This window comes from Staurois parvus, unplaced genomic scaffold (assembly GCF_062004578.1).
Source record: "Staurois parvus isolate SC_StPar_1 unplaced genomic scaffold, SC_StPar_1.0 ptg000694l, whole genome shotgun sequence".
Classification (NCBI taxonomy): Eukaryota; Metazoa; Chordata; class Amphibia; order Anura; family Ranidae; genus Staurois; species Staurois parvus.
Window position 1 is genome coordinate 1152529 of NW_028318490.1, and position 27264 is coordinate 1179792.

A 27264-nucleotide genomic window follows, 5' to 3' on the forward strand; every position below is an offset into this window, starting at 1 on the left:
ACCATATGCAAGTGCCATCTCCTGGCAGTATCTTGTGATTGCCTTAAATATAAATAGATTAAGCTCATTCTCTTTGTCTTTCTTTCTAGTGCAAGTTGACGCTTATACCTGTAGGCTACTCATTGGAGCTAGATGGTTTATGACACTCTCACTTTAAATGTTCTCTCTCTAGGATTAAACCATCTTCCCATTACAGGCTGTGGTGTGTTATTGCTTTGTATAATGTAATGCAAGGTTTCTTTCTACTAGATGTCATTCATACAGTGGGTCCAGTGGCGGAGGGAAATCCAGGGCCCAGACAGAAGGAGGATCTGAGTAACTGCTACAAGAACAGCATGTATCTGGCATCTGAGGGCAAGCTCCGCTCATTGGTGAGATACTGTTATTGTTATCTTAAACCCTCTTTTTTTCACTTTCAGCATTTGATTTAATCACTTACTGATTATGCAGCCTTTTTATTTTTTTTTAATCCATGTCTTTGTTCCAGTATAAGCTTGTGCTATGATCTTCTTTCGAGGTGGCTCTTTTCTTTTGCAATATCCCATGGAGCCACCCTTGAATGCAGAGTCTAGAGTTGTGTCTCTCTACATTCATGTGTACCAATAGAAATACACAACCCTGTAGCCTAGGATGGCAGGGCACTCCCCTGCTCCTTCCTCCTCACCCACGCTTCAAGCTAACAGACTGGCTTGAGACTTCACTCTGCACTGTTAAAAGAGAAATATTTGTTTTTATTTTAAATCATACTTACTTAGGTGGATGCAGCATCATTCCCATGCTGCATCTGTCCCCCGTCAGCTCTAAGGGTGAGAGCTGAGTGATCAGACACCACTGATTGCTCAGTTCTCCCTGCCGCTGTGAACAGAGAGCCAGGACAGTCATTCACTACTGTTTGCTCTGCCCCTCCAGCGCTAACTGGAAAGCTGGGCTGTGGAGGTGGTGGGAATGGCTGGCTCAGGCTGTCAGTGGATCTCTGGGAGGCTGAGCCAGGTGCCAGTCTAGGCTCCTGGGTGATCACGACCATATGGTTGCAAACTTTTCCCAGCCTGGACCGGCTGAGTGACGTCAGCCAACAGTGGACTTTAGCCCACTGTCAGCTGAAAACGGGTCCACAGGAGAAGTACAGCCAAACAAGCTTTGTCTGTACTTCTCCTTTAACTCCTTCTTCTTGTAAAAACTGGAAGTTCAGGAAAGCTGCAAAGAGCACAGGAACCAGCAGCATTGAAAGTTGTAAGAATTTTAACAAATAGTTTTCTTTGAAATATTCATTTTTTTGTGCTCAGTTTATAAAAAAAAAACCACCGAGGGTTTAATAATACTTTAACTGTAAAGCTTTAGATGTGGAATATGTGTCCTTATTTAAAATTCTCTAGTACTTAGCTGCTCTACATTTCCTATTCATTCATTGTCAGGCTTAACAAATCTGTAATACTTCCATTTATTTTATACCTCCTCTTTCCTCTCACAACCCCCTCTCTTTTCTGTCCATTTATCATTGCAGACCATGAATACCTCTAGTGGTTCAATAGACGTATTGACTGTAGCCTTCCTGCATGATAATACATTTACTCTAGTTATGCTTGCTATCTAACTAATCCATGGATCACTGTGACTTTTATTATTTTTCTGTAATATTAATTGCATCTCATCAACAAAATAAATAACCATATGGCACCAATGACTAATCGTAGAAATAAAGAAAAATGTAAACCTCCATTCTATCTTCTATATAGTGATGCAAGTGTTCTGCAGTTTGCAATCTAAAAAAGAAATCTCAAGGGCACATGACTTGATATCATGTATATTTCTGTTATTCATATAACGTTTTTAAAATGGTAACATATTTATTTACATAAAGCCAATCTCTTTTACATGTATATTTTAAAACATCAAAAAGCCCACACATTCCATTAAAAAAAAAACTACTGAAACTAACATAAATTATTAAAAATAATTTAATTAAAATCTCAGTAATTACTATCCATGTGCTCTCCATTGTTAAACATGTTATATACAGTCAGGTCCATAAATATTGGGACATCAACACAATTCCCTCTGAAATCAGGGAAATGAAATATCTTACAGCTCTAGTGGGTGAACACTCAGATCACTTTCACTCTATTTGGGAGCTATGGGATAATTCTCCCTTTGGTAGACTTCTTTCCTCTCTCCCTATACCCCCCCCCCCCCCCTTTATATAGTCCAGACACTTTTCCAGGTAACATGCCTTTGACAAATAATGTAATCTAATGATGTGCAGGTTTATGTTGATTTATGTTTTTGAATTGTGCAGATTACCATGCTGTTTATTTACCTTCATATTTCTCCTGATTTGGTTTTCTTCTGTACTAATGATGGTTTTCTTTCATTGCAACATTTACACTTAAAGTGTTGTTGTAACTATGTTCAGTTTTAAAAAATGGGCACTGGCCCTTAATAAAAATTTACGATATTAAAAAAAATTATTTAATAACAAATATTTATACAAATTTTTTTTAGGCTTTCCCATGTATCTCTACTGGAGTATTTGGTGAGTAAGCAGCCAATGGTGTTTGTTAAGTTTTTGATATTGGTGACATTGTTTGATTTTATATAACATGTTTTTTAACCAGGATACCCCTCTGAGGAGGCTGCTGATGTAGCACTGGAAACCATTAGGGGCTATCTGGAGGAACACAAGGACAAGGTGGGTGGTCTAGCCAGAAGAGGCTTAAAAATAATTTAGGGAAGATTAATGATTGTGATGTCCTGTTTTTTTTTTGGGGGGGGGGGGGGTTGGAAAAGAGATGGCAAATGAAAGCTACAGATACATAGGGAGAATATCAGCTTGATAAGAACATGGCACAAAGATCAAAAAGACAGAAAACCAAACCTGTTCAGTCTTGCCATGGTCTGTTCACCATGTGCAGTAACATTGTTTTCTTCTTTAGAAATCTGTAACTTCCAATTGATGTCCTTCATTTTTTTCACAAAAAAGAACAGAACAAAAGGCAAACAGCATAATGAAATATAATCAGTTACCCATGGAAAACAAAGTATTCCAAGGATACATGCCTTTAAAAAAAGGAATGCGATAGCAACTGGATAATAAATTAGATTTGAGACATGTAGAAAATGTAAGGCAAAATAAACAGAAGTTTGTGCTCACTGTATAAAGGAGTGCTGGGAAAATTAAAATGGTAATTAGTCGTGAATTACCCCTGAAGACAGGGGTGCTCCACTTTATGGAGAGCGAGGGCCACTTAAGTGACTTGGTAACTGGGCTCCAATTAAAAGAAAAGGTTCAGAATTTTGAATTTATTATTTTGAATAGCATAATAAACCTTTTCTTCCTGCAGCCGCTGAATGCCAGGAGAAGCCAGCTATCAGCGGTTGTAGGAGGGAAATATAGAGGATTGCTTCCTGTATATGCTGCCCCCTCCACCCATCCTGTCCAAGTGTAAAACAGTATATGACTGGGAGGCCGAACGGACCTGTGGAGCATGGGGCGGGGTCGGCATAGCAACCCCTGATGCTACGCTAGTGGTTGGGGGGTGTGGTAAGGACATCTTTTTCTGTCCTGAGCCCCCTATAAGGCTGCTTTCATACTGATGCACTGCAGTTTACCCACACCATAGGTGCAGCACAGTGCACCTGCTTTTTTCCTGCAGGTTAGCTGTGCTTTGCCATAGACGTCATTTATATCCTGCAGGTGTGGTGCACTTTCAGAAAGTGAACCAAAACTCAGGCATTCAGTGTGAGGTCAAGGGCCACCTCCGGGGGGCTCTGAGCTCTATGGGTTGCGCACCCCTGCCTTAAGGTTACATCTTTTGGAAAACAGGTTTTCTGTTTGTAAGTTTGTTCACAATTTGAGCTTGTGTAGATGGGTGAATAGTAAGAAGAAGAAGAGGATGAGGATGAGGATGAAGAAGAAGAAGAAGAAGAGGATGAGGATGAAGAAGAAGAAGAGGATGAGGATGAAGAAGAAGAAGAAGAAGAAGAGGATGAGGATGAAGAAGAAAAAGAAGAAGAAGAAGAAGAGGATGAGGATGAAGAAGAAGAAGAAGAAGATGAGGATGAAGAAGAAGAAGAGGATGAGGATGAAGAAGAAGAAGAAGAGGATGAGGATGAAGAAGAAGAAGAAGAAGAAGAAGAAGAGGATGAAGAAGAAGAAGAAGAAGAAGAGGATGAGGATGAAGAAGAGGATGAGGATGAAGAAGAAGAAGAGGATGATGGTGAGGAAGAAGAAGAAGAGGATGAGGATGATGATGAAGAAGAAGAGAAGGATGAGGATGAAGAAGAAGAAGAAGAGGATGAGGATGAAGAAGAAGAAGAGGATGAGGATGAAGAAGAAGAGGATGATGATGAAGAAGAAGAGAATGAGGATGAAGAAGAGGATGAGGATGAAGAAGAAGAAGAAGAGGAAGAGGATGAGGATGAAGAAGAAGAAGAAGAAGAAGAGGATGAGGATGAAGAAGAAGAAGAAGAGGATGAGGATGAGGATGAAGAAGAAGAAGAAAAAGAAGTAGGATGAAAATAAGAAGAATTCCAGTACAGCAAAAAGTGTATCTGCGGAGAGCTCCGCTATTTCTGACAGTTCTCTGACAGTTCCTTCACATTTACAGCGGATGAAACATTGTATCTATTTGTTTCCAAATAAAAACATCTGTATCCTAAATGGAAACAAATAGATACAATGTTTCAACCGCTGTAAATGTGAAGGAACTGTCAGAGAACTGTCAGAAATAGCGGAGCTCTCTGCAGGGACACTTTTTGACGGCTGTAGAAGGGATGAAAATCGGCCGATCGGGAAAAATTCGATTCATGCATCCGAAGTTTGCTAATTTTCGGATTCGGCGCGAATCGAATTTTTCCTAATATTCGAAACGAATTCCACTTCGCCAAGTTCGATTCGCTCATCTCTAGTGAATACAACATGCTATCAAGTCTATTCAGCTTGTATGAAGATCAGTTTGAGATGCTTCTAAAATCCTTTTAAGGTGTCACTCCAGTTACCTCCTGGTGACCTACATCGGACCTCTTTCAAAGTGGCATCAAGCTGCTTCAAGCTGTTTTTGCATTCCCATTTGTTTTTGGGAAGTAGAAAGCTCAGGCTTATGTACGCAGGTCCTTATCGTGGACCTGCACTGCCTCTAAGTTTGAGCTGTGGTACAATTTTGACTGAACAATATTCACGCCAACTCTAAATAAAAATACACAACCGATTCCCATTATAACTGAATTTGAGCAGCTGTTTGGAGCATTGCAGTGTAAATGTTTGAGTAAAAGCATTGGATAACAGTACGAACAGTGCATCTAGATAGGGCAGATTAGTACATGAATGCAGCCTTAAGGATTATCTTAAATCAAAAGCTTTTTTGGGGGGTTTAAAACATGGATAATGATTCAACCCCTGTGTGATATGGGGGATGCTTAGCTCAACAGTAGATGCATTTTTTTAGTGAGTTCATGCCAGACAGGAACTAAACGTAAGGGCCTGTTAGCCCACTTTTATTAAACAGTAACTGAAAAATGCTGCTCCAGGACCCAAGAAAACATAGAGAAACCAGGTTCCCCTGGACTTCCAATCCAGGCTAGAGTACCACCGACAGTGGAGAAAACAGACTGCACCTGTCTACATGCAGAATGAATAGATCCACAGAATGAAACAGCAGAAGCAGGAAGTTCCTTTGACCACAGGTCTTCAGGTACAGCTTCCTCTCCAGCAAGGAGAATAGTAAGCAGTACAGTAATGATATCACCAAATCTCACTCCTCTCCTGAGATTGACAGTGGCTTAGCTGATCTCACACTGCAGATACTGTATACAGTTTTGAAGCCTAAGGCACAGAATTTAAGTAAAAAGGTAGATTTTCGAGGTACAGCTTAGGTACTTTGAATGTTTCAAATGTTCCCTATAACATAGCAAATTTCCACCTTTTCAGTTCTAAGTTTTAGGTTAAGGGTTAATGTTAGGGTTACTTCATATTTACAGTTGTGGCCAAAATTATTCAACCCCCACTGAAATTGAGTGTTTTGGCCAGTTTGACATTGCTTTTGATCATTCAGTCATCTTGCTTACATTTACATTAAAGAGGCACTTGTAGGTCAGACAAATATAACATAACAGTTATAATGAAATAACCACAAATGTCTTTTCTGTGCTCACAGCATTATCAGTTTTATTCAACCCCCAAGTGACATTCAATCTTAGTACTTAGTACAGCATCCTTTTACAGTTATAACAGCTTTTAAACGTGAAGCATAGCTTGACACAAGTGTCTTGCAGCGATCTACGGGTATCTTCGCCCATTCTTCATGGGCAAAGGCCTCCAGTTCAGTCACATTCTTAGGCTTGCGCACTGCAACTGCTTTCTTTAAGTCCCACCAGAGGTTCTCAATCGGATTTAAGTCTGGTGACTGCGATGGCCACTCCAAAATGTTCCAGCCTTTCCTCTGCAACCATGCTCTAGTGGACTTGGAGGTATGCTTGGGATCATTGTCCTGTTGAAAGGTCCAACGTCTCCCAAGCCTCAGGTGTGTGACGGACTGCATCACGTTTCCATCCAATATCTCCTGGTACTGAAGAGAATTCATGGTACCTTGCACACGCTGAAGCTTCCCTGTACCTGCAGAAGCAAAACAGCCCCAAAGCATGATTGACCCTCCACCATGCTTCACAGTAGGCAAGGTGTTCTTTTCATCATAGGCCTTGTTCTTCCTCCTCCAAACATAGCGTTGATCCATGGGCCCAAACAGTTCTAATTTTGTTTCATCAGTCCACAGAACACTATCCCACAACTTTTGTGGTTTGTCCACATGGCTTTTGGCATACTGCAGTCGACTCTTCTTATTCTTTGGAGACAGCAAGGGGGTACGCCTGGGAGTTCTGGCACGGAGGCCTTCATTACGCAGTGTGCGTCTTATTGTCTGGGCTGAAACTTCTGTACCCACATCTGACAAATCTTTTCTCAGTTCCTCAGCAGTCACACGGGGACTTCTCTCCACTCTACGCTTCAGGTAGCGCACAGCAGTCGAAGTCAGCATCTTCTTTCTGCCACGACCAGGTAGCGTTTCAACAGTGCCCTTTGCCTTGAATTTGCGAATGATGCTTCCTAAGGTGTCTCTTGGTATGTTTAACATCTTTGCAATCTTCTTATAGCCATTGCCCTTCCTGTGAAGAGAAATCACCTCTTCTCTTGTCTTCCTGGACCATTCTCTTGCCTTCACCATGTTTGTAACCACACCAGTAAATGTCTAGAAGGAGCTGAGTATCACAGTCATTTTAAAGCTGCCTAATTGGTGCTTATTATGCTTGATTGCTGCTCGGTGACATCCACAGGTGTTTTCAATACCTGATGGAAAGCACCTGTATGAACCTCTGTTCTTCAGAGTGGTAGTCTTTAAGGGGTTGAATAATTGTGGCAATGAAGAAACCACATAAGAACCATTTACTACTGTATTACATAAACAATTGATGTCATTTTAGTTGCATTTGGGTAGTTACAACGTCCTTGTAGGATTTGATTCTGAATACAATTCCAAATGTACACTATAGTCCCTAAACCCCTTTACAGCATTGGGGGTTGAATAATTTTGGCCACAACTGTAAATGTTCAGCTGAGGTCAAATGTTATTGCCAGCTTAAAGTATCACTGTTGCAAAGCAAACTTGTGAAAAACATAGTAAAATAAATTTATAACACTTTACAGTAAGCCTGCAGCTGATCTACTCACTCATACAGAAGGTTAGGTATGAATAGTTAAGAACTGGGGTCAGAATAGCTGGAAATATTTTTATGCTAACTTGATTTTCAGCACAACTCTGCTGAAAATCTATATATAGGTGTACCTCAGTTTACAAATTTATTGCGTTCTTGTATTGCGAAAAATTTGTAAACCGAAATATGGTTTCCCATAGGAATGCTCTGAAAACCAATTAATCCGTTCCGGAGGTCAGAAAAAAGTTGAAAAAAGGCTTTTATCTGTTTAAAACTCTTTATAAAGTGCACTTTAAAGGCATAAATACTGTACAGGGACATGATTAAAAATTAATTAGTAAATGAATTGAAAACCAATTAATCCGTTCCGGAGGTCAGAAAAAAGTAAAAAAAAAAGTTTTATCTGTTCAAAACTCTTTATACAGTACATTTTAAATGCATAAATACTGTACAGGGACATGATTAAAAAACAAATTTGTAAATGCATTGAAAACCAATTAATCCTTTCCGGAGGTCAGAAAAAAGTAAAAAAAAGTCTTATCTGTTCAAAACTCTTTATAAAGTGCACTTTAAAGGCATAGTACTGTACAGGGACATGATAAAAAAAAATTGTAAATGCATTGAAAACCAATTAATCCATTCCGAAGGTCAGAAAAAAGTAAAAAAAAGTCTTATCTGTTCAAAACTCTTTATAAAGTGCACTTTAAAGGCATAAATACTGTACAGAGACATGATTTAAAAAAATTTGTAAATGCATTGAAAGAGTTTGTAAACCAAGCCATTATTTTCAATGGATTTTCATTTTTTCAAAATTTCAAAAACGTTAACCGAGGTGAGGCGTTTGTAAACCAAGGTACGCTTGTAATGTCTAATATTGTAATTTGTGTAAAACAGAAATTTATTAACAATAAAAGATTATTTCAACAATCACAAACTATTCAGAATATGCATATATTTTTTCAAGTTAGAAGACAGCTTAAACGAAACCTGTCATGAGATAAATATGGAGGCTGCCATAGTTTTCTTTCCTGAAAATGCTAGTTGCCTGGCCTAGTGTTGATCCACTGACTTCAATACTTAGCCACTGACCTGGAACAAGAATGTAGATCAGGAAGTATAGAACTAACAGAGTCAGCATGACAGCCAGAGAAATAGTATTTGCAGAAGAAGTGATGGCAGTCTGCATAGTTTATTCATGACAAGTTTCCTTCAGTGTCCAGACCAGCTTCATAAATATTTTAAATGGATACTTATATTGTTCTGTAGTTCTGTTTTCATTATTTCCAGTATAAAGTAATGGGTAAAACAAAGCAATAGGAAATAACCCAATGCTACAATGGTCTCTGCAGTAAGGAAAATAGACTGATCAGGGGCGTCCCTAGGGTTGGTGTCACCCTGTCCGGTAACACTTGGTGACACCCCTTCCGATGATCCCCGCAGGTTGGATCGGATCTGCGGATTGAGCATAATGGATCAGAGTCCAATCCATTATCCTCCCCAATCCTCAGATCCGATCCATCCTGCGGGGATCATTGGCTTGCAACCTATACAGGGTTAACTTATCTCCCCACGAAAAGGTAATTTTTAAAGCAAGCCGACGATCCCCGCAAGATGGATCGAATCTGCGGATTGGGGAGCATAATGGATCGGATTCCGATCCATTATGCTTAATCCGCAGATCTGATCCATCCTGAGGGGATTGTCGGCTTGCATTTCTGTCTGCTGCTTTGTTCCTCTGCTGTCTGCATGAGTCACTTCTGGCAAGATTTCCTGACACCAAGAGAAAAATGGTGACAGGTGAGGGACCTCCAGCAGTTTGACAGCTGTAGCTTTGTTCCTTTTTGCTGTATGAAGGGGGTGTGTCTCTTCCCTTCAATCAGCTTTCAGAGCTCTCCTGACTGAGATCTGCGGTATATAATTTCAGATCTCCATGCCCTTTTTTTCTGAACTTTCAGACAAGCTTTATAAATTCAGGACTTTGAATGGGTGTAGAAAAGAGAAGACTGCAGGTAGATAGCTACAACTTATGTAGGAGGATTTGTTTCATCTCTGTGTATCACCTGAGGCCAGTCACTTCACTGGGTATATGTAAGGGTTTACAACCACTTTAATTGTTGCTGACTGCAATTGTTTTTCCACAGGCTTTTTTTTAATTGGTAATAATACTGTAATATGCTTGTGCAGTGTGCAATAATACAGAAGCTTATTGTTTCCTTTATGAGAGTATCTGACAGGGGTTTTGCAAGATGTGAGATTGTAGGAAAATGGGGCAGAGTGTTGTCATCCTATAAAACAAAATGCCCAAACAAGGACCATTTTATCAGTATCACTAGCTGTTATTTCCCACATGGAAGAAAAATATATTTTAAATATATTTTTAAAATATTCTTCCCAAATGTATTGAAATATATTTGAAATATAAAAATACATTTTCAAATATACTATATGTCTTTAAAAATACTTTTGATCTAAATTTTTGGAATGCATTTACAAGTATATGTAAAAATATATGTTAAAATGACTTTTTTATATGTTAAAAAAAATCTGAAGAATATATTTAAAAATTTTTTTTTTTTTCAAAATATTTTTCATATATTTTGTAATATTTGTAATTTAATTGTAATTTCAACATGCAATATACCATATATATACATATATATATATATATATATATATATATATTGAAATATATTTTGAAATATATTGAATACGGCCAAAATTGTAGTATTTCAAATATATGTCAATATATTTGGGAAGAATATTTTTAAAATATATTTCAAATATATTTTTCTTCCATGTGGATTCCATGAAAGCTACAAAAACAAAAATACACTTTAAAAGTGATATTATCTACTTAAATCTTATATGAGATTTTAATGGTTGGGTTTACATATACTTTACAAACTATACTTGAGTTCCTAGAAGCGCAGTGCTGAAGTACATTTAAATCCTTTTAAAGACCAATATCTTTCTGTAGGAGCTGATTGCTAGCTAACTCTTCAATTGTCAACGTCTACATTTTTCGATTAAGTATGGTCTTTTCCTTTTATGTATTTATTTTTGTATTTTATTTGCTGCTGTCTGCTCTCCCCCGTGTTGTGGAAGGGCAGGCAGCCTGTGTGCAGCCTAACCACCGTATCAATACCGAAAAATACAATATATTTAAAAAATGGGAAAACAAAAGAATAGTAAAGTAAAAAATAATACATCATGGCTAGGAATTTGCCACTCTGGGGTAAATCAAGCCAGGAAATTTATACTAGATGATCTTGGGAGGGTTGTAGTACAAAAAGCTTGTGTAAAGTGGAGCTCAGAACACTGGACTTTAGGGGTGGTTATACTGTATTTTATTTATTTTTGCAGCTCCAGATGGCAACTGATGCCTGCTGCCATCTGGAGCTGCACTGTTCAGCCAGCCACTGTACAATATTTTGCATATTATTTCTCAAATAATGCATTGTAATGTTTATTTCAAGATAAAGCCTGCCTCCTCTCTACCTCTTATATTGCTGCCTAACCAGGCTGCTTACAAACTGTGCAGCCACTTTACAATATTTGTGGCTATTGCTTCTCAGAAAATAGACTCTACTTTTTATTGCAAAACCTGCCTTCTCTATTCGTGCTTATTCAAGAGCTCATATACTGTTCTGATGCTAGCCAATTTCTACCAAACAAATCAATACTTTGAAAATTTTAGGAATAATTTGGGATATGGGGATGGGAAAGTGGGGAGATAGAGTAGTGTGGAGTTGTGGTTTTGAAGTGTCTTTGTACACTGTTTTGACATTTTATTAAACTTTTAAGACAATGCAGTGTGGTGCTGGAAAAAAAGAAGCTCGCAACATATAATATTGAACTATTTTCCATCAGCTACTTTCAATAAAGCTGAGAACTTTGGCTTTATTTTTTAAGAGTAAACATATAACTTTTAGATCTCTGGTTTTAATTCAGACCTGCTGCTGCTGGATACAAAATCAGAAGCTGCTACCAAAACTACCTTAAAAGTCTTTTTTTTTCAAGAAGTAATGATTTAGATTGGAGTTTTGCTGCCACATGTAAACAAACCTAAGTGTAAAAGTTAAAAAAATTAATTCCAAACTCAATTAGTGTAACACTGTCACTGAGACTGTGAAAATCGTAGTAAGGGTCAATACAGGTTTTTGAGTTGCTGCCAGAACAGGAAAAGAGTGGACATCTTCCATTGAGGACACTTGCTCCACTCACAGCTTTCTAAAAGGGGAAATCCTTCATTTCCTATTATGTGTATAGGACAGGAAGTGAATAGTTATCTCCCTAATGAGACACAGATGATCCAGATTACAAAAAGGAAAGTTTTAACACTCCCCTATTCTATGCAAAGTGGGAAAAGTGACTTTAGACCAATAATAGTGGCAGAAGGACCAGGACGAACGAAATACACTCTTGGAATTTTGGTTGAAGATTTTTAAGTTTTACCTCATATGCCCAAGGTCTTTAACCTTGAGATTATGGGGATAGATACAGACAAGGAGAAGCAAGGAGAGCCAGCGGGGGATCACAGAAGAGGATGTTCAGGGCGACTATGTCCGATACCATTGCACAGAGCAGGTAAGTATAAGATGTTTTAACTAGTTCCCAAAAGCTCTATTGCCAAAAGACAGCTACAGCGTGGTTGGCTAGTTCTGGGAGGACGTCCTTGGTTGTACTCCCAGAACCGCACACCCCCGGGGCGTACACAGCGTGCGATCCTTAATCACATGACTAAGGAACGTGCCAATCAAAGCCGCTTTTACCATGTGACCAACTGTGTCCAATCACAGCTGATCACTGGGTAAATAGGAAATGCCGGTTATCAGCAGTCCTCTTCTCATGCTGATAGCGCATGAGGAGAGGAGAGCCGGTAAGCGGCATTTCACAGGGGGACATCTACACTGATCATCAGGGCACTGATCATCAGTTTCCTGGTGATCAGTTTAGCCCCATCAGTACGGCCAATAGTGCCCATCAGTGCCCATCTGTGCTGCAAATCAGTGCCCATCAGTTATATCAGTGCTGCCCATCCGTGCCGCCTAACAGTGCCCATCAGTGCTGCCTATCAATGCCCATCAGTGCCACCTAACAGTGCCCATCAGTGCTGCCTAACAATGCCCATCAGTGCCGCCCATCAGTGCCGCCTAACAGTGCCCATCAGTGCCGCCCATCAGTGCTGCCTAAGAGTGCCTATCAGTGCAGCCTCATCAGTGCCCATCAGTTACTCATCAGTGACCATCAGTGAAGCCTATCAGTGCCCATCAGTGACTACTCATCAGTGCCTATCAGTGCAGCCTCATCAGTGCCAATCAGTGCCACCCATCAGTGCCGCCTATCAGTGCAGCCTATCAGTGCACATCAGTGACTCCTCATCAGTGCCCATCAGTGCAGCCTATCAGTGCCCATCAGTGACTCCTCATCAGTGCCTATCAGTGCAGCCTCATCAGAGCCCATCAGTGACTCCTCATCAGTGCCCATCAGTGCAGCCTATCAGTGCCCATTAGTGAAGGAAAAAAATTACTTATTTACAAAACTTTATAACAGAAACTAAGAAAAACTTTTTTTTCCAAATGTTTGGTCTTTTTTAGTTTGTTTAGCAAAAATAAAAACTCCAGCGCTGATCAAATACCACGAAAAGAAAGCTCTATTTGTCTCAAAAAAATGCTAAAAATTTAGTTTGGGTATAGTGTTGCATGACCGTGCAATTGTATCATCATTCAAAGTATGAGAGCGCTGAAAGCTGAAAATTGGTCTGGGCAGGAAGGAAGGTAAAAGTGCCCGGTAGGCAAGTGATTAAAAATATCAAACAATTGAATCCTTTAGATGTGCTTTAATACTTTAACCATCATGTGTCTCCTCCTGGATTACTTTGCACTTCCTCATATCCTTGTCTTCCTTTTTTCTTATTCCCTCATAATATTTCCTAATCTCCTCTAACAGGGACCTTTCATGAATCTGCCATTGCTTGTTTTTGAAGATGCATGCTCTGGGCTGTCATGGTGATCCTTGCTTTACGTACTTGCTGACCTCAAGCAAGGATGCCCATCAGGTCCCCTAATACTTCATATATAACTGCTTGTTCCGGGTTAGTGACTCACCAAGTAGTGAAGAAAGAATGAGGATGACAGTCCTGGAGCTTGTTCCTACAAAAACAAATCATCAAAGACAGCTCCTACTTTTCTGCCATGAAAGTTTCCTTAAAAGCAAGAAAATGTGTGAAAATGTGACCATTAAATATTAATACAGCAATGTGTACATTTCTTCTCAGTTTGACCGTATTATCATCTGTGTTTTCCTGGAGAAAGATGAAGAGATCTATCTGAAGAAGCTTCCTGAATATTTCCCTTTGGGTAAGCTGGTTTTCAGTGATTTTAATATAAAACATTTACTGGAGAATAGAGGTCAATGACTGTATCATAAGCGGTCATGGTACTGGTGGAGCAGGATTGTTTGAAGGAGGTTTCTCTAGAATTGAAGATGAGTAATGTATTCTTAACCCCGAATAATGAATGACAAGTAACAGTATGATCATTTAATAATCCTTCCAAAGTCAATAAACACACTAAATGTCTTTCAACTGTCTTTTTGCTGTTCAATTAAAATTGGCATAGGATGCCACAAAGCAGTATTACAGTACATCATATAGTGGAAGTAAATATTCAGCTTGGCACAGAATATACCTTGCTTTGGTTCCTGTGCTGCCACAAGTTTTATTTAAAGTATTAAATGTATTATCATGGCTAAAATGTCAGCATGTGATGATATAAAGGCAGAAATAAACAGTAAATGTATGGTACCTTCAAAATTTAATACAGCATATGACTTCTCTTTCCTCAGTCCTTACCCCCCGACAAAAGTTTTTCACTCTTTTGCAAAGTGGGAACAAAACAGACCCTCTGCCAGGTTTTTATTTTATAGCCAAAGTACAACAAAAACACAAACAGAAAAATCAGCACAAGGGACATAACTTACAATCAGTAGGATTTGTCCCTTGTGCTGATTCTTCTTCTCTTAATGAAAATCTTCCTCTGCCCTGCTCCCCACCCCCAGAAGTATCTATAAACAGAACTACCAATCATCTATATGCCCTCTGTTTATAGAACTGTAGTACAGCTTATACTCTACGGCATATATTCTACTAACCTTTGTCCCTTGTGCTGATTTTTCTGTTTGTGATTAGGGACACAGACTACAAAAATATACTGTTTTATGTAAAATGCAGAGGGTTGAAAATTCCTGCCAGTTTATTAGTACTGTCTGCGTCTTCCTGCCCTAGTAACAACTGCTCCCCTCATTTCTGATTCTGGTATTACAGGGACAGAAGGTGAGGTGAAATCTCTCCAATGGAGACAGAGACAGCAAAAAAAAAAAAACCTAGTAAAGTATATATATCTGCACTTCCCAAGTCTGTCCAAAACCAAAAAGAATGTTTGGCTGGAGTTGGCCTTTAAGACCCCGTTCGCACTGGGTGCAACTTGGCATGCGATTTGCATGCCATGCAACTTGCAAATCGCATGCCAGCCCGCACCCTATTGTCTACAATTACAGCGGTCATATCGGTGTGGTTCTGACTTGATTTCTAAAGCAGTACATGCACTACTTTTGGTTCGATTTGCATAGACATCTGTGTCAGATGTTTTGCAAATCATACCTGAAATCGGCATGTCCCACGACTGTGAAACCGTGCGACTTCACTGTAAGAGCTTGATGTGACCGGGGGGGTTAAGTCATTACTATTATATGTAAAATTTTCATTGGACCAAATAAAGGGACAACTGAGGAGGAAAGAGGGATAGGGGTATTTGGTTTCAAAAGAAGGGCAATTTCTCCAAATGAGGGACATTTGGGAGGAATGGTGAAAGCATGTAGACACTAAGTCCTGGTTCACATATATGCGGCTGTGCACAGTCTATTTGCCTCTAGTAAATCAACCCCTTAGTGCTTTAGCCAACTACATGTCATCTAGTTAGGGCTTGCATCTAGTTTTAGGCTCCATGCACACTAGCTTTTAAAAACGCTGGATAAAAAATCCTGGTAATAGCTGTTTGGTAGCATTCAGAAGCATTTAGGAGCGATGGCATTTTATTAGCATTTCTACAGTACATGTAAACGTAGAAAGCTAGAAAAAAAGCTATTAGGAGCATTTTAGTAACGTTTAGGAGCATTTAGCGCAGTGGTTCTCAACCTGTGGGTCGCGACCCCTTTGGGGGTCGAACGACCCTTTCACAGGGGTCCCCTAAGACCATCAGAAAACACATATTTCCGATGTGTAAAGAGCAGCTACTGTGTAGAAAGCAGCTGCTGTGTTGAAAGCAGCTACTCTGTTAAAAGCAGCTACTGTGTTGAAAGCAGCAGTATTGGAGGTAAAACGACACTCATGAATTATAATTACTGGGTAAATAATTTTATGGTTGGGGGTCACCACAACATGAGGAACTGTATTAAAGGGTCACGGCATTAGGAAGGTTGAGAACCACTGATTTAGCGGGGTTTTTTTTCTGCTAGAAAAATGCTCCAAAAAACAAAAACAATTTTACTTTTGCTCCTAGACGCAGAAGCTCAAAAATTGCTAATAGACTAAAGTAGCGTGCATGGACACATAGGAGAACACAATTTAGTTTCTAGGAGCAGAAAAAAATGCTGTTAATAGCTTTTAGGAACTTACAAAACACTAGTGTGCATGGAGCCTTACACAAAGCATGATCACAGGATTGTCAGTGGGAACATGCATAAAAAAGAGTTCAGGAAATGACTGATGATGATTTTTTTGTAATAAAATATAAATATAAAGTGCAGTTAAGTGTTTATTTAGCCATGGGCAACATTCATCCCCCCCGATGTCAGGACATACATCTCCTAGCATGCTCTGTTGGCTCCTGGTAGTCAGTGCGTGCTGAAACTTAAAAGTCTGCAGCAGCTGGAGGGACGCTGGATGCCCACGGTTGGTTTAGATAATCATTCCATAAAAGAGTAATGAAGTCTCTACTGCGATAGAGAAAACATAATTCACAGGCAAGAGGAGGGACGGCTTTAATCCATGCTTAGAGATGTTAGCAGATCAAAGGACTTGGGGTGCCATGGGACTACATCGTGATTTCTGGGGATTTCTGGGACTTGTTGCTGCAAAGACTCCCTCACCATCTGTAGAACTTCACTACAATTCTCATATGAGGGCTGCATGTTTATACATTCAAGAGTCTGTACTTCGAAATTCATTTATTTCATACAGTATATAGTGATGAACCTTATGTATGGTTCTTTTATTTAATTTTTAAAATTGTGAAAAAAAAAAAGTTGGATCTGAATAACTCTAATACAAGGTGGCAACAGTCCTTCAGAAATAAACATTGTTGTATTTAAAGCCTACGCTTTTAAGGATTTGAAAAGGCTGCACTGCATTATAACTGTCATTCACACAAAGAGAAAGAACAATTTTTCATTTTAATAATAAATAAGAAAGTATATCAACCAAACTGCTGCTGGGAACAGCCTGGAAGTGCCAGCTTCTCTTGTGAAAATGTGAATTTGTCTATTCAGATTAGTCTGCTGTGGACGGCTTTATATAGACTTCTGGGAAATTGCAGCTTTAAAAGACTCAATACCAAATAAGATCCTGAAATGATGAGAGGGTTAGGAATTGACCTTGTATAAGGAAGTTTCTAAGCCTTTACTATAAATATACTGGAGGAAAGCGGGCTCAGTGATAGGATATAACTTTAATTCAATTCTGAACCAAATTCAGGTAAGTATTTTAGAAGTGCTTTAAAGAGGAATTCCAGATATGGATGTTTTTTTACATACCAATGGACCATTGTAACTATGTATATACCATACCTGGCTGATGCCCCTGGAAGCTGGAAATCACTGCAGTAGATACTGCTAATCCAGTAATCACCACTAGCTTCCACATCCCGTGCCCAGCAGCTGCTGTATTGTAAACAGACTCAGCAAGGGTACCATTCAGAGAATCCATCCAATTAGCGAATGCAAAGCGTTCCCTGGTTGGATGAGGTGGAGAGGCAGATGTCACTCCACCTCATCCAATTAAAGAAAATGTTGCATTTGTTTGGAAATTTCAAGGCATTCTCTGAATGGTGCCCATGCAGAGCTTTCAACCTCCTGTATTTGCAATGCAGCCAGGCAGCTGCTCATCACAGGACCTGGAATCAAGTTGTGATCACGGGAGTAGCAGTGTCATTTCCAGCTTCCAGGGGCATCTGCCAGGTATAGTATATACCAGGGTCGGACTGACCATTTGGAAACTCGGACACTGCCCGAGGGCCCGGGGTCAGTAAGGGGCCCCATGAGATGCCCCTGGTACCTTTTTCATAGGCTTTTTTGAGTTTGGCCAAGTACACAGGGGCCTCATGATCACCTATTGCCTGCGGGCCCCATGAGTTGTCAGTCCGCCCCGGGAATATACATAGTTACATTTATAGCAAGACCAATGGGCAGCACAGTGGCTAAATGCCTAGCAAGACTAGGGTCGCTGGTTTGAATCCCAACCACTGCACCACCTGCCTCTAGTTTGCATATTTTACCTGTGCCTGCATGGGTTTTCTCTGGGTGCTCTGGTTTCTTCCCAACTCCAAAGACATGCTAGTAGGTAAATTGGCCCTAGTATGTGTATGTATCAATGCAAGTTAGGGACCTTAGATAAGTTCACCTCTTGAGGGTTATGGACTGAAATGAATGTACAATATATATGTAAAGCACTGCATAAATTGACAGTGCTATAGAAGTACCTGAAATAAAAAAATTTAACTATGTATAAAACACCCATACCTGGAATTCTTCCTTAATTATGTAAACAGAAAACATCAGTTACAGGTATGTGGTATACTCCTCTCAAACACCGTACTGTACTTGACCATGCAATTAAAAGGGTTCTGCAATAACTCCCGACTGGTCACAGCGTACATCATGGATGAAATATGTGACCAGTACACCGACAAGTTTTTTGCAAAGTTACATTGGTTCAGCTTGGATAAATGTAAGTATGCATATTCCATTACAAATTGAGCCGACAACTCCAAAATCCATGTGATGATTTTTATTGAATATACAGAAGTGACAGAAAAACAAACGGATGCATTTCGGCACGCAGCCTTGTTCACAGCATAATATTACATACACAAAACAGGACATATAAATACAAAAATGTTATGTCACTCCTGTATATTCAATAAAAATCATCAAATGGATTTTGGAGTTGCCGGCTCTCTCTATCAGTTTGTATTGGATTCGGTGGTTGCAGGATGCTATAGAGCAGTGGTCTCCAAACTTTGGCCCAGGGGCCAGATGTGCCCCTTTGCTTGCCTTTATCCGGCCCTTGGGGTACCATTCCATCCACTGACTCCAACAGGGCATTATTCTTCAAACTGATACAAAGGATGGAGCACTATTCCTTCCACCGACAAAAATGCTGGGGCACTATTCCTTCCACTGATACCAGCAATGGAGCACTATGCCTTCCACTGATACCAATGATGGGGCATTATTCCTCCAACTGACACCAACAATGGGGCGCTATGCCTCCCACTGCTACTAATGATGGGGCACTATTTCTCCAATTGATATCAATGGTGGGGCACTATTCCTCTCAATGACACCAACAATGGGGCACGATTCCTCCCACTGATACAAACAATGGGGCACTGTTCCTTCCACTGATACCAATAATGGAGCACTATTCCTTCCACTGATAACAGCAATGGGGCACAATTCCTCCAACTGACACCAAGAATGGGGCGCTATGCCTTCCACTGTTACTAATGATGGGGCACTATTTCTCCAATTGACGTCAATAGTGGGGCACTATTCCTCCCAATGACACCAACAATGGGGCACAATTACTCCCACTGATACAAACGATGTGGCACTGTTCCTTCCACTGATACCAATGATGGAGCACTATTCCTTCCACTGATACCAACTATTCTTCCTATAATACTAAAAATGAAGCATTTCCTACTCCCACTAACCACAGTCCAGCCCTCCTAATGTCTGAAGGACAGTAAACTGGCCCTTTGTTTAGCAAGTTTGGAGACCCCTACTATAGATCCTGAGCACCCATGTTTGGATACCTTCATTTAATTATAGGTGTGGTTTCCTTGGAGTGCTGCTCTTGTATCCTGTGTCCATATGCATATTCCATACCTGTGGGATCCCATGTAAGATGGAAATCACTGAAGTAATTGCAGCTACTACAGTGATAGATACTGCCTTCCAGGTCCAGTGCTGTGCTACTGCCCTGCTGCATAGTAACCACAGGGGTTTGCCTGACTATTCACAGAACACTGTATTTTCTGATTGGATGAGGTGGAGATGCAGGGCAGTCATGTCACAAACTTCACCTTGGAGGTTTGTTTCACCTTGCATTAATTGAAAAAATTAGAAGGTGATCTGTGAATGTGCAAGTGCGAAACCCCCTTTGGTTGCTATGCAGCAAGGCAGCTATTTGGCTCTGGACTTGAAAGTTAGAGAGGATCACTATAGTAATAGCAGCCATAACAGTGATTTCCACTTTTTAACGGAGATCCCACAGGTATGGTATATGTATACATACAGTAAACTGGTCCAAGCTTGACTAATGTAATTATGTAATATAATCAGTATCTGGAAATCAGCTGTAAATGTAATGAAGCATTAACAATTGGGCTTCAAATAAACTGTATATGAGGAAAACAGTCCAAGCATTCCAGACAACAGAAGCCAAATATACCATACGTAAAAGGAGCCCAGGGGCAGAGTCATAAGAACATCATGGAAACATACCAATGATTACTGCTATATGTTTACAATAAATAAAATATGAACCCCCTCCCCCAATTACAAAGAGTAGGCAGATAGGCGGCTGAAATTGCTCTGGGTTAAATACACCTCTCATATCTGTACAATTCAAGCAGCTGCTGGTTATATTCATGATTCTGTTATCAAGTGCTGCACATGTCAGGTACTGGGAAGATCTGCTAGTGTCTAGAGGCAAATAATGTGGATATGAGACAGGGTAATCGATTTACTCAGGTTACAGCTCTTTGTGCCTTTCCAGCATAAAACAGAAGCCTTCGTCAGTCTTCAGGGTAAGACCATCGTGTGAAAGTAAGAGACCGCTAACCTGCTAGTGTGTGCTAAGTGCCTGCACGCTAATGGTGTTTACTATTTGTACCTTACATGTGCTCAAATTTGTAATATGAATGTGTCCTATAATACTCTACATTAGTACATTGCAAAGTAAGATCAAATTCTACATGCTTACTAATTGCTTTATACGTTTGGCTCTTTATTGTATAATTTATGCAGTGATACTCAGGGGTCTATGTATAAAAAATTTGCTTTGCGAATGTCTAATCATTTACGAAAACAGAGAAAATAATACCCATGATATCTGTAATATGTTGGTAATGTCAGTTTTTGTTTATTACCTTTTGTCAGGCAAATGTAACATTCCCTAATAGCAGAAACCCAAAAGAAAAATATCCAAAAGAACATTCCACCATAAGAGTTAAAGAGCATTCGCCAAGAGAGAAAATAGCCTAACCCTATAGGCTAAGAACATTCAACCAGCAGGGGAAATAATATGAGGCAGACCTCAGCAGGGGCAGACTGACCATTTGGAAACTCGGGCACTGCCCAAGGGCACGGGGTCAGTAGGGGGCCCCATGAGATGCCCCTGGTACCTTTTGCATAGGCTTTTTTGAGTTTGGACAAGGACACAGGGGCCCCGTGATCTCCTATTGCCTGGGGGCCCCATGAGTTGTTAGTCCGCCCCTGGACCTCAGCACTGTGTAGATAGTGAGTGGAGATTCCTGTGTGAACTAAATACATTGTCCAAATATGTAAATAATAAAATATAGGATATTAAATAGGTAGCTGCACCTTTAAGAGAAACAACACTTAACATTGAGAGAAAATAGCCTAACACTATAGGCTAAGAACATTCAACCAGCAGGGGAAATTATATGAGGCAGACCTCAGCACTGTGTAGCTAGTGAGTGGAGATTCCCGTGTGAACAGCCAATCAAAAAAATTAAGCAACGCCAAACCCAACCAGATAGTGAACTAAATACATATTCCAAATATTTAAATAATAAAATATAGGATATTAAATAGGTAACTGCCCCTTTAAGAGAAACAACACTTAACATTGAGAGAAAATAGCCTAACACTATAGGCTAAGAACATTCAACCAGCAGGGGAAATAATATGAGGCAGAACTCAGCACTGTGTAGCTAGTGAGTGGAGATTTCTGTGTGAACAGCCAATCAAAAAAATGAAGCAACGCCAAACCCAACCAGATAGTGAACTAAATACATATTCTAAATATGTAAATAATAAAATATAGGATATTAATTAGGTAGCTGCCCCTTTAAGTGAAACAACACTTAACATTGGGCAGCACAGTGGCTAAATGGTTAGCACTTCTGCCTGGCAGTACTAGGGTCGTTGGTTCCAATCCCAACCACGGCACCACCTGCCTGGAGTTTGCATGTTCTCCCTGTGCATGTGTGGGTTTCCTCCCACCCTCCAAAGACATGTTGGTAGGTTAATTCGCTCCTGTCTAAATTGTCCCTAGTATGTGTATGTATTGAATGTAAGTTAGGGACCTTAGATGTGAAAGTACTATATAAGTACCTGTAATAAATAGAATATAATAAATAAATAAAACATAAATGTGTAACTAATAAAAGTAGGCACTCACCAATTTCATGCAATCATGATAATCATACACAATATTTATACATCAACATATCATAAAATACTGTGTTAAAAAACATGAAGTCCAAAATCCCAAAGATCATTCAAATGTGACCGTCCAACTGGTGACTAATTCTTGCAGCTTCAAATTGTGTTCCACCACCGTGTATGGCTGAAATGGGAAGTCTCCTAAAAGTGCACCAAGGATGCTCACATACTGAGAATGGAGAAGGTGGTGTAGAAAGATTTGATTGGAGGAGGTTGAAGGATTCTGCAGGATTGTGCGTCACACCTAAGGCCTAGAGGATCTGTGTTTACAAGCTTGCTGGCTACTTTGTTGGCCACGTAGATTTGGTGAGTTCTCGTTTCAGCCATACATGGTGGTGGAACACAATTTGGAGCTGCAAGAATTAGTCACCATTTGGACTCCCAAATTTGAATGATCTTTGGACTTCACGTTTTTCAACATTTTGATTTATAATTATTGTGTATGATTATCACAATTGCACGATTTTGGTGAGCACCTACTTTTATTAATTGCACATTTGTGTTATTACCACTGCTAAATGTAACAGCTTCCTGCTCAGGGCTCTTGGTTGTTAGGGAGACTTTATCTGCCAGTGTCCTAACAACCAGTGACTCATCTCTACCAAACAAAGTCTGTTGTCATGCAGAGATTCCTGGCTGACAGGTTAAAGTAAAGGGATCGTTATAGGGATCCTTATCTGAGCATGCAGCCTGATTTTCCAGGAAAGGTGGATGACAAGTATGCACCCCCAAATCCCTAGATTTGTAGTCCCTAGACTACATGCTTTCAACACAGAAAGTAACCTTGCTGAGGAAGGGGGGTTTGTGGGCAGGGGGCTTATTGGATTCTGAAAGCCCCCTTTAAAAATAAAGGGGCCCCCAAATACTGACCCCCACATGAATGAGTTAAGAATATGTAGTACAGCTATTCATTCACAAAAAAGTTTCTTCCAGAGGATGTTGACCATCATCTATTAAAGAACTTGTCAAAACCTACGTGTGTGTGTCTTTACTATTGAGGTTTTTTTGTAAATCGGTAAGAGTACTATGTACAGCTTACTCAGTCATGTGGGAGGGGTGGTATCTGGGAGCCCCATTTTCTATAATTAGGGCTTCAAGATTTCGATAAACCCCCCCCCCCCACCAGCAGACCGCCACAATCATCTGGCCTGGGTTGTGGGGATGAGGCCATTGTCCTCATCAGCATGAGGACAAGGTGTTTTGCAAGGGGGTCCCCCTGTCAAAGTTCCCCCCATATTGAAGGCATGTGGTCTGGCATGGTTCAGAAGGCAGGTTGCACACTTGCCCCCCCCCCTTTTCCTTTCTTTGTCAGCCAGGCACATCCCCGAATAAATTGTATAGATTTTGGGGGATCCAATGCTTTTTTTGGAGGGATGATATCTGGGAGCCCCCTTATTTATAATTAAGGTTTCAAGATTCCAACAAACCCCCACCCCACCCGCAGACTGCCACAATCACCAGACCTGGGTTGTAGGGATGAGGCCATTGTCCTCATCAACATAAGGACAAGATGCTCTGCCAGGGGGGTCCCCCTGTCAAGGTACCCCCCATATTGAAAGCATGTGGTCTGGTATGGTTCAGAAGGGGGGTTGCACACTTGCCCCCTTCCCCCTTTTCCTTTCCTGGCCAGCCAGGCACATCTCCAGATAAATGACATGGATTTTGGGGGATCCCATGCTTTTTATATTTTTAGTGTGGGATTCCCCTTTAGGATCCAAAACAGACCCTGGTCTGGTATAGAATTTGGGGGACAACCCATTCTATTTTTTTTGTTTCTTTCTGTGATGTCCATCTTAAAACCCATACCAGACCTGTAGGGCCTTGTATGAATTTTGGGGGGACCCCACACAGGTTTTTTTTTTTGCATTATTCCTTTGTTTACATTCACCTGTCAGCTGGAATGCCTGGCTGACAGCTGAATAATGTACCGGGTGCAGATGGGTCACTGGTTGTCAGGATGCTGGCGGGTGCAGCCTCCCTAACAACCAGTAGCCCTGAAAAGGAAGCTGTCACATTTAGAAATGGTAATAATAATAATAAAACTTTCACTTCACAGTACAGCTAGAGGTTTGCTCAGATGAACACCCATTTGGCCATTCGCACAGGAATATCTATAAACTGTGTACATATTGCTGAGGTCTCCCTCATATTACTTCCACTGCTGGCCAAATGTAGTGTTAGGCTATTTTCTCTTTTGGTGAATGGTCTTTAAAGCCCAACTCTAGGAAAATGTTCAATGACAGCATTGCAAGATTTTGTCTAGGAGTAGGAGAAACACTTTTACTTACCTGATCCTCTGCTCCCCCAGCAGATGAGCTCCCCCACGCTCTGGTGGTGGACTGTCCCTCAGCATCATCACATGTAATTCAGGGCTATGGACCCTGCTTTGGTCTTTATGATGTTGGGATTCTGGACCACTAGAGTATAGGAGAGAAGAGGCTGTGGGAACTTGTCTCACGGTGGGGAGGAGAAGAAGATCAGGAATCTTCTTCTTTTTTTTTTAAACTAAGCAAGCAATTAACCCTTGCAGTATGAGCACAACCCCACTGCAAGGAACTACTTTTAGTTGTCTGTAGTTGAGATTTAATTCTTGTGGCTGAATGTTCTTTATGGTCATTCTTCCTCTAAGGATCGAATGTTAGGGAATGTTACATGCGCATGATCAGGGCCAACAAATAGAAACTGACAATACACACATATTACAAACATTATGGGTTTTATTTGTTACTTTTGTGCCAGTGATTAAACATTTGTAAAGGCATTTTTTTTATACTTGGACCTATTATGTAATTATGAAATGTGAGTGTAAAGATGTAATTAATGACTGTTATCTTCCCCCATCCCCAATCTCTTTTTTTTTTTTAGGGCTTTTTGGCTCAGAATTTTGACTAACACTTTGCATTTTGCATTGACAGTTCATTTTATTTTATGGAAAGTTGCATCATATCTCAGTATGTGTTTTGTTTGTATAATATCAAATGGCCCTCTTTTGCCATTAAAAATGCGGTGGCGCTCATTGTAAACAGCTCTGTGTGTAGAATGCTACCGGGCATGTCTGAGATAAAAGGGAGAATATACAATACTAAAGGATTAATACATCTGCCTTCGCTTTGATGTGTATTATCATATGCCCTATTAATGTCCCCTACAAAACAATTCTAAATCAAACTATTTTAATGTGATGCAGAAGTGTGTTTTTAATTGATACATTGTATGATTTATTACTACAATGTTTACTTGTGAATGTTTTTTAATGTAACCTTTTACTACATGCTTGCTGTTTCATACTGTCATGAACATAATTCACATTCTCACATTTTACTCCAGAGACTGTAGGGTTGATTTACTAAAGGCAAATAGGCTGTTCAATTTGCAATGGCAGTTCCACTTTGCAAGGGAATTTTCACCAGAGCTTAGTAAATGCGGTGAAATGTTACTTTACAAAGAATACCCCGTCACGTACAAAAAAAAAACAGCATTTTTGCTTGTACATGATTGGATGATGGAAGGCAGCAGAGATTTGCTTCATTCACTAAGATCCAGGGAAAATTCCCATGGAAAGCGAACAGCCTATTTGCCTTTAGTAAATCAGCCACTATGCGCATATCAAATACAGTCGTTTGGTAGCATCCCACTTTCTGGATCTGTATAGAAAGAATTCAGTTTTCAATTAATCACTACAAACTCATGGGGTTTACTTCAATGGTTTTCACACAAGATTTACACCACTTTCACCCAGAATTCACACTTTATAAATTGAATCCTATTAGAAAAATATTTAAATTGGTTGTAAATTTCAGACATGAAATATGAAGAAAAGCATATCCTTCTGTGCTGTGTACTTGTCTCAATTAAGAGCACTAAGTGTCCTTTCTCTGTGCTTCTTCATTCCTCAGCATGAGTCACTTCTGACAAGTTTTCCTGACACCAAGAGAAAAATGGTGACGGGGAGGGATCTGCAGCAGATTGACAGCCTCAGTTCTGTTCTTGTGTGCTGTGTGGAGGGGGTGTGTCTCTTCCCTCCAATCAGCTCTCAGAGCTCTCCTCTCTGAGCTCTGAAGTTTGTAATTTCAGCTCTCCACCGCTTTTTTCTTAACTCTCAGACAAGCTTTATAAATTCTGGACTTTGAATGGATGTAGAGAAGAGAAGACTGTAGATAACAACGTACAACATATGTAGGAGGATTTGTTTTATCTCTGTGTATCACCTGAGGCCAGTCACTTCAATGGGTATATATAAGGGTTTGCAACCACTTTAAAATATTTTAACTACTTTAAAAAGGAACAGTAAAGTATATTCCCCTTGTATTAATTCTAAAAATGTTATATTTACATAGATAAAGAGGGATTTAATATAAAATGGGCATTTATTTTTATTTTCCCATGAATTTGTATTTTATCACCAAATAAAATGACTCAATTCATTTGTTCTCTTCTATAGACCCCTAACAAAAACTCCAAATTATTACTAGGCAAAAGCCAATTATATTTTTAAGGATTGAAATCCTGTGTGGTAATGTTTGTGATCTGTCTTTTATCATCAAAATTCCTTTAAAAATCAATGAAGTATGTGTATGTGGGAAAAGCAGTTGGTTTGTTCAGAATTGCCTTCAGTAAACTGAAAAATCTAATTTTAAAGAACAAAAGAAAACAAAACGTTCTGCACAATTGAGTACCTTGATAAGATTGTTTGCAATAAAGTGGTTGTAAACCCCTACATATACCTAGTAAAGTGACTGGCCTCAGGTGATACACAGAGATTAAACAAATCCTCCTACATACGTTGTACCTGTTTATCTGTAGCCCTCTCTC

At 39.9% G+C, this 27264-nt stretch overlaps 1 protein-coding gene across 3 annotated transcripts in view; it reads left to right on the top strand.

The window, feature by feature from the left end:
* MACROD1 (mono-ADP ribosylhydrolase 1) overlaps nucleotides 1–27264 on the top strand; it is a 1131067-nt gene that overhangs the window by 1093816 nt on the left and 9987 nt on the right. The window contains exons 6-10 of one of the 3 annotated variants that reach the window (XM_089652783.1): nucleotides 250–371; nucleotides 2500–2530; nucleotides 2613–2686; nucleotides 13976–14057; nucleotides 20759–20808. In XM_089652783.1, coding sequence (XP_089508909.1) covers nucleotides 250–371; nucleotides 2500–2530; nucleotides 2613–2686; nucleotides 13976–14057; nucleotides 20759–20763 — 314 coding nt within the window. In that variant the 3' untranslated portion in view covers nucleotides 20764–20808. The remainder of the gene's footprint in view (nucleotides 1–249; nucleotides 372–2499; nucleotides 2531–2612; nucleotides 2687–13975; nucleotides 14058–20758; nucleotides 20809–27264) is intronic. The other 2 variants (XM_089652782.1, XM_089652781.1) reach the window with 2 other exon arrangements.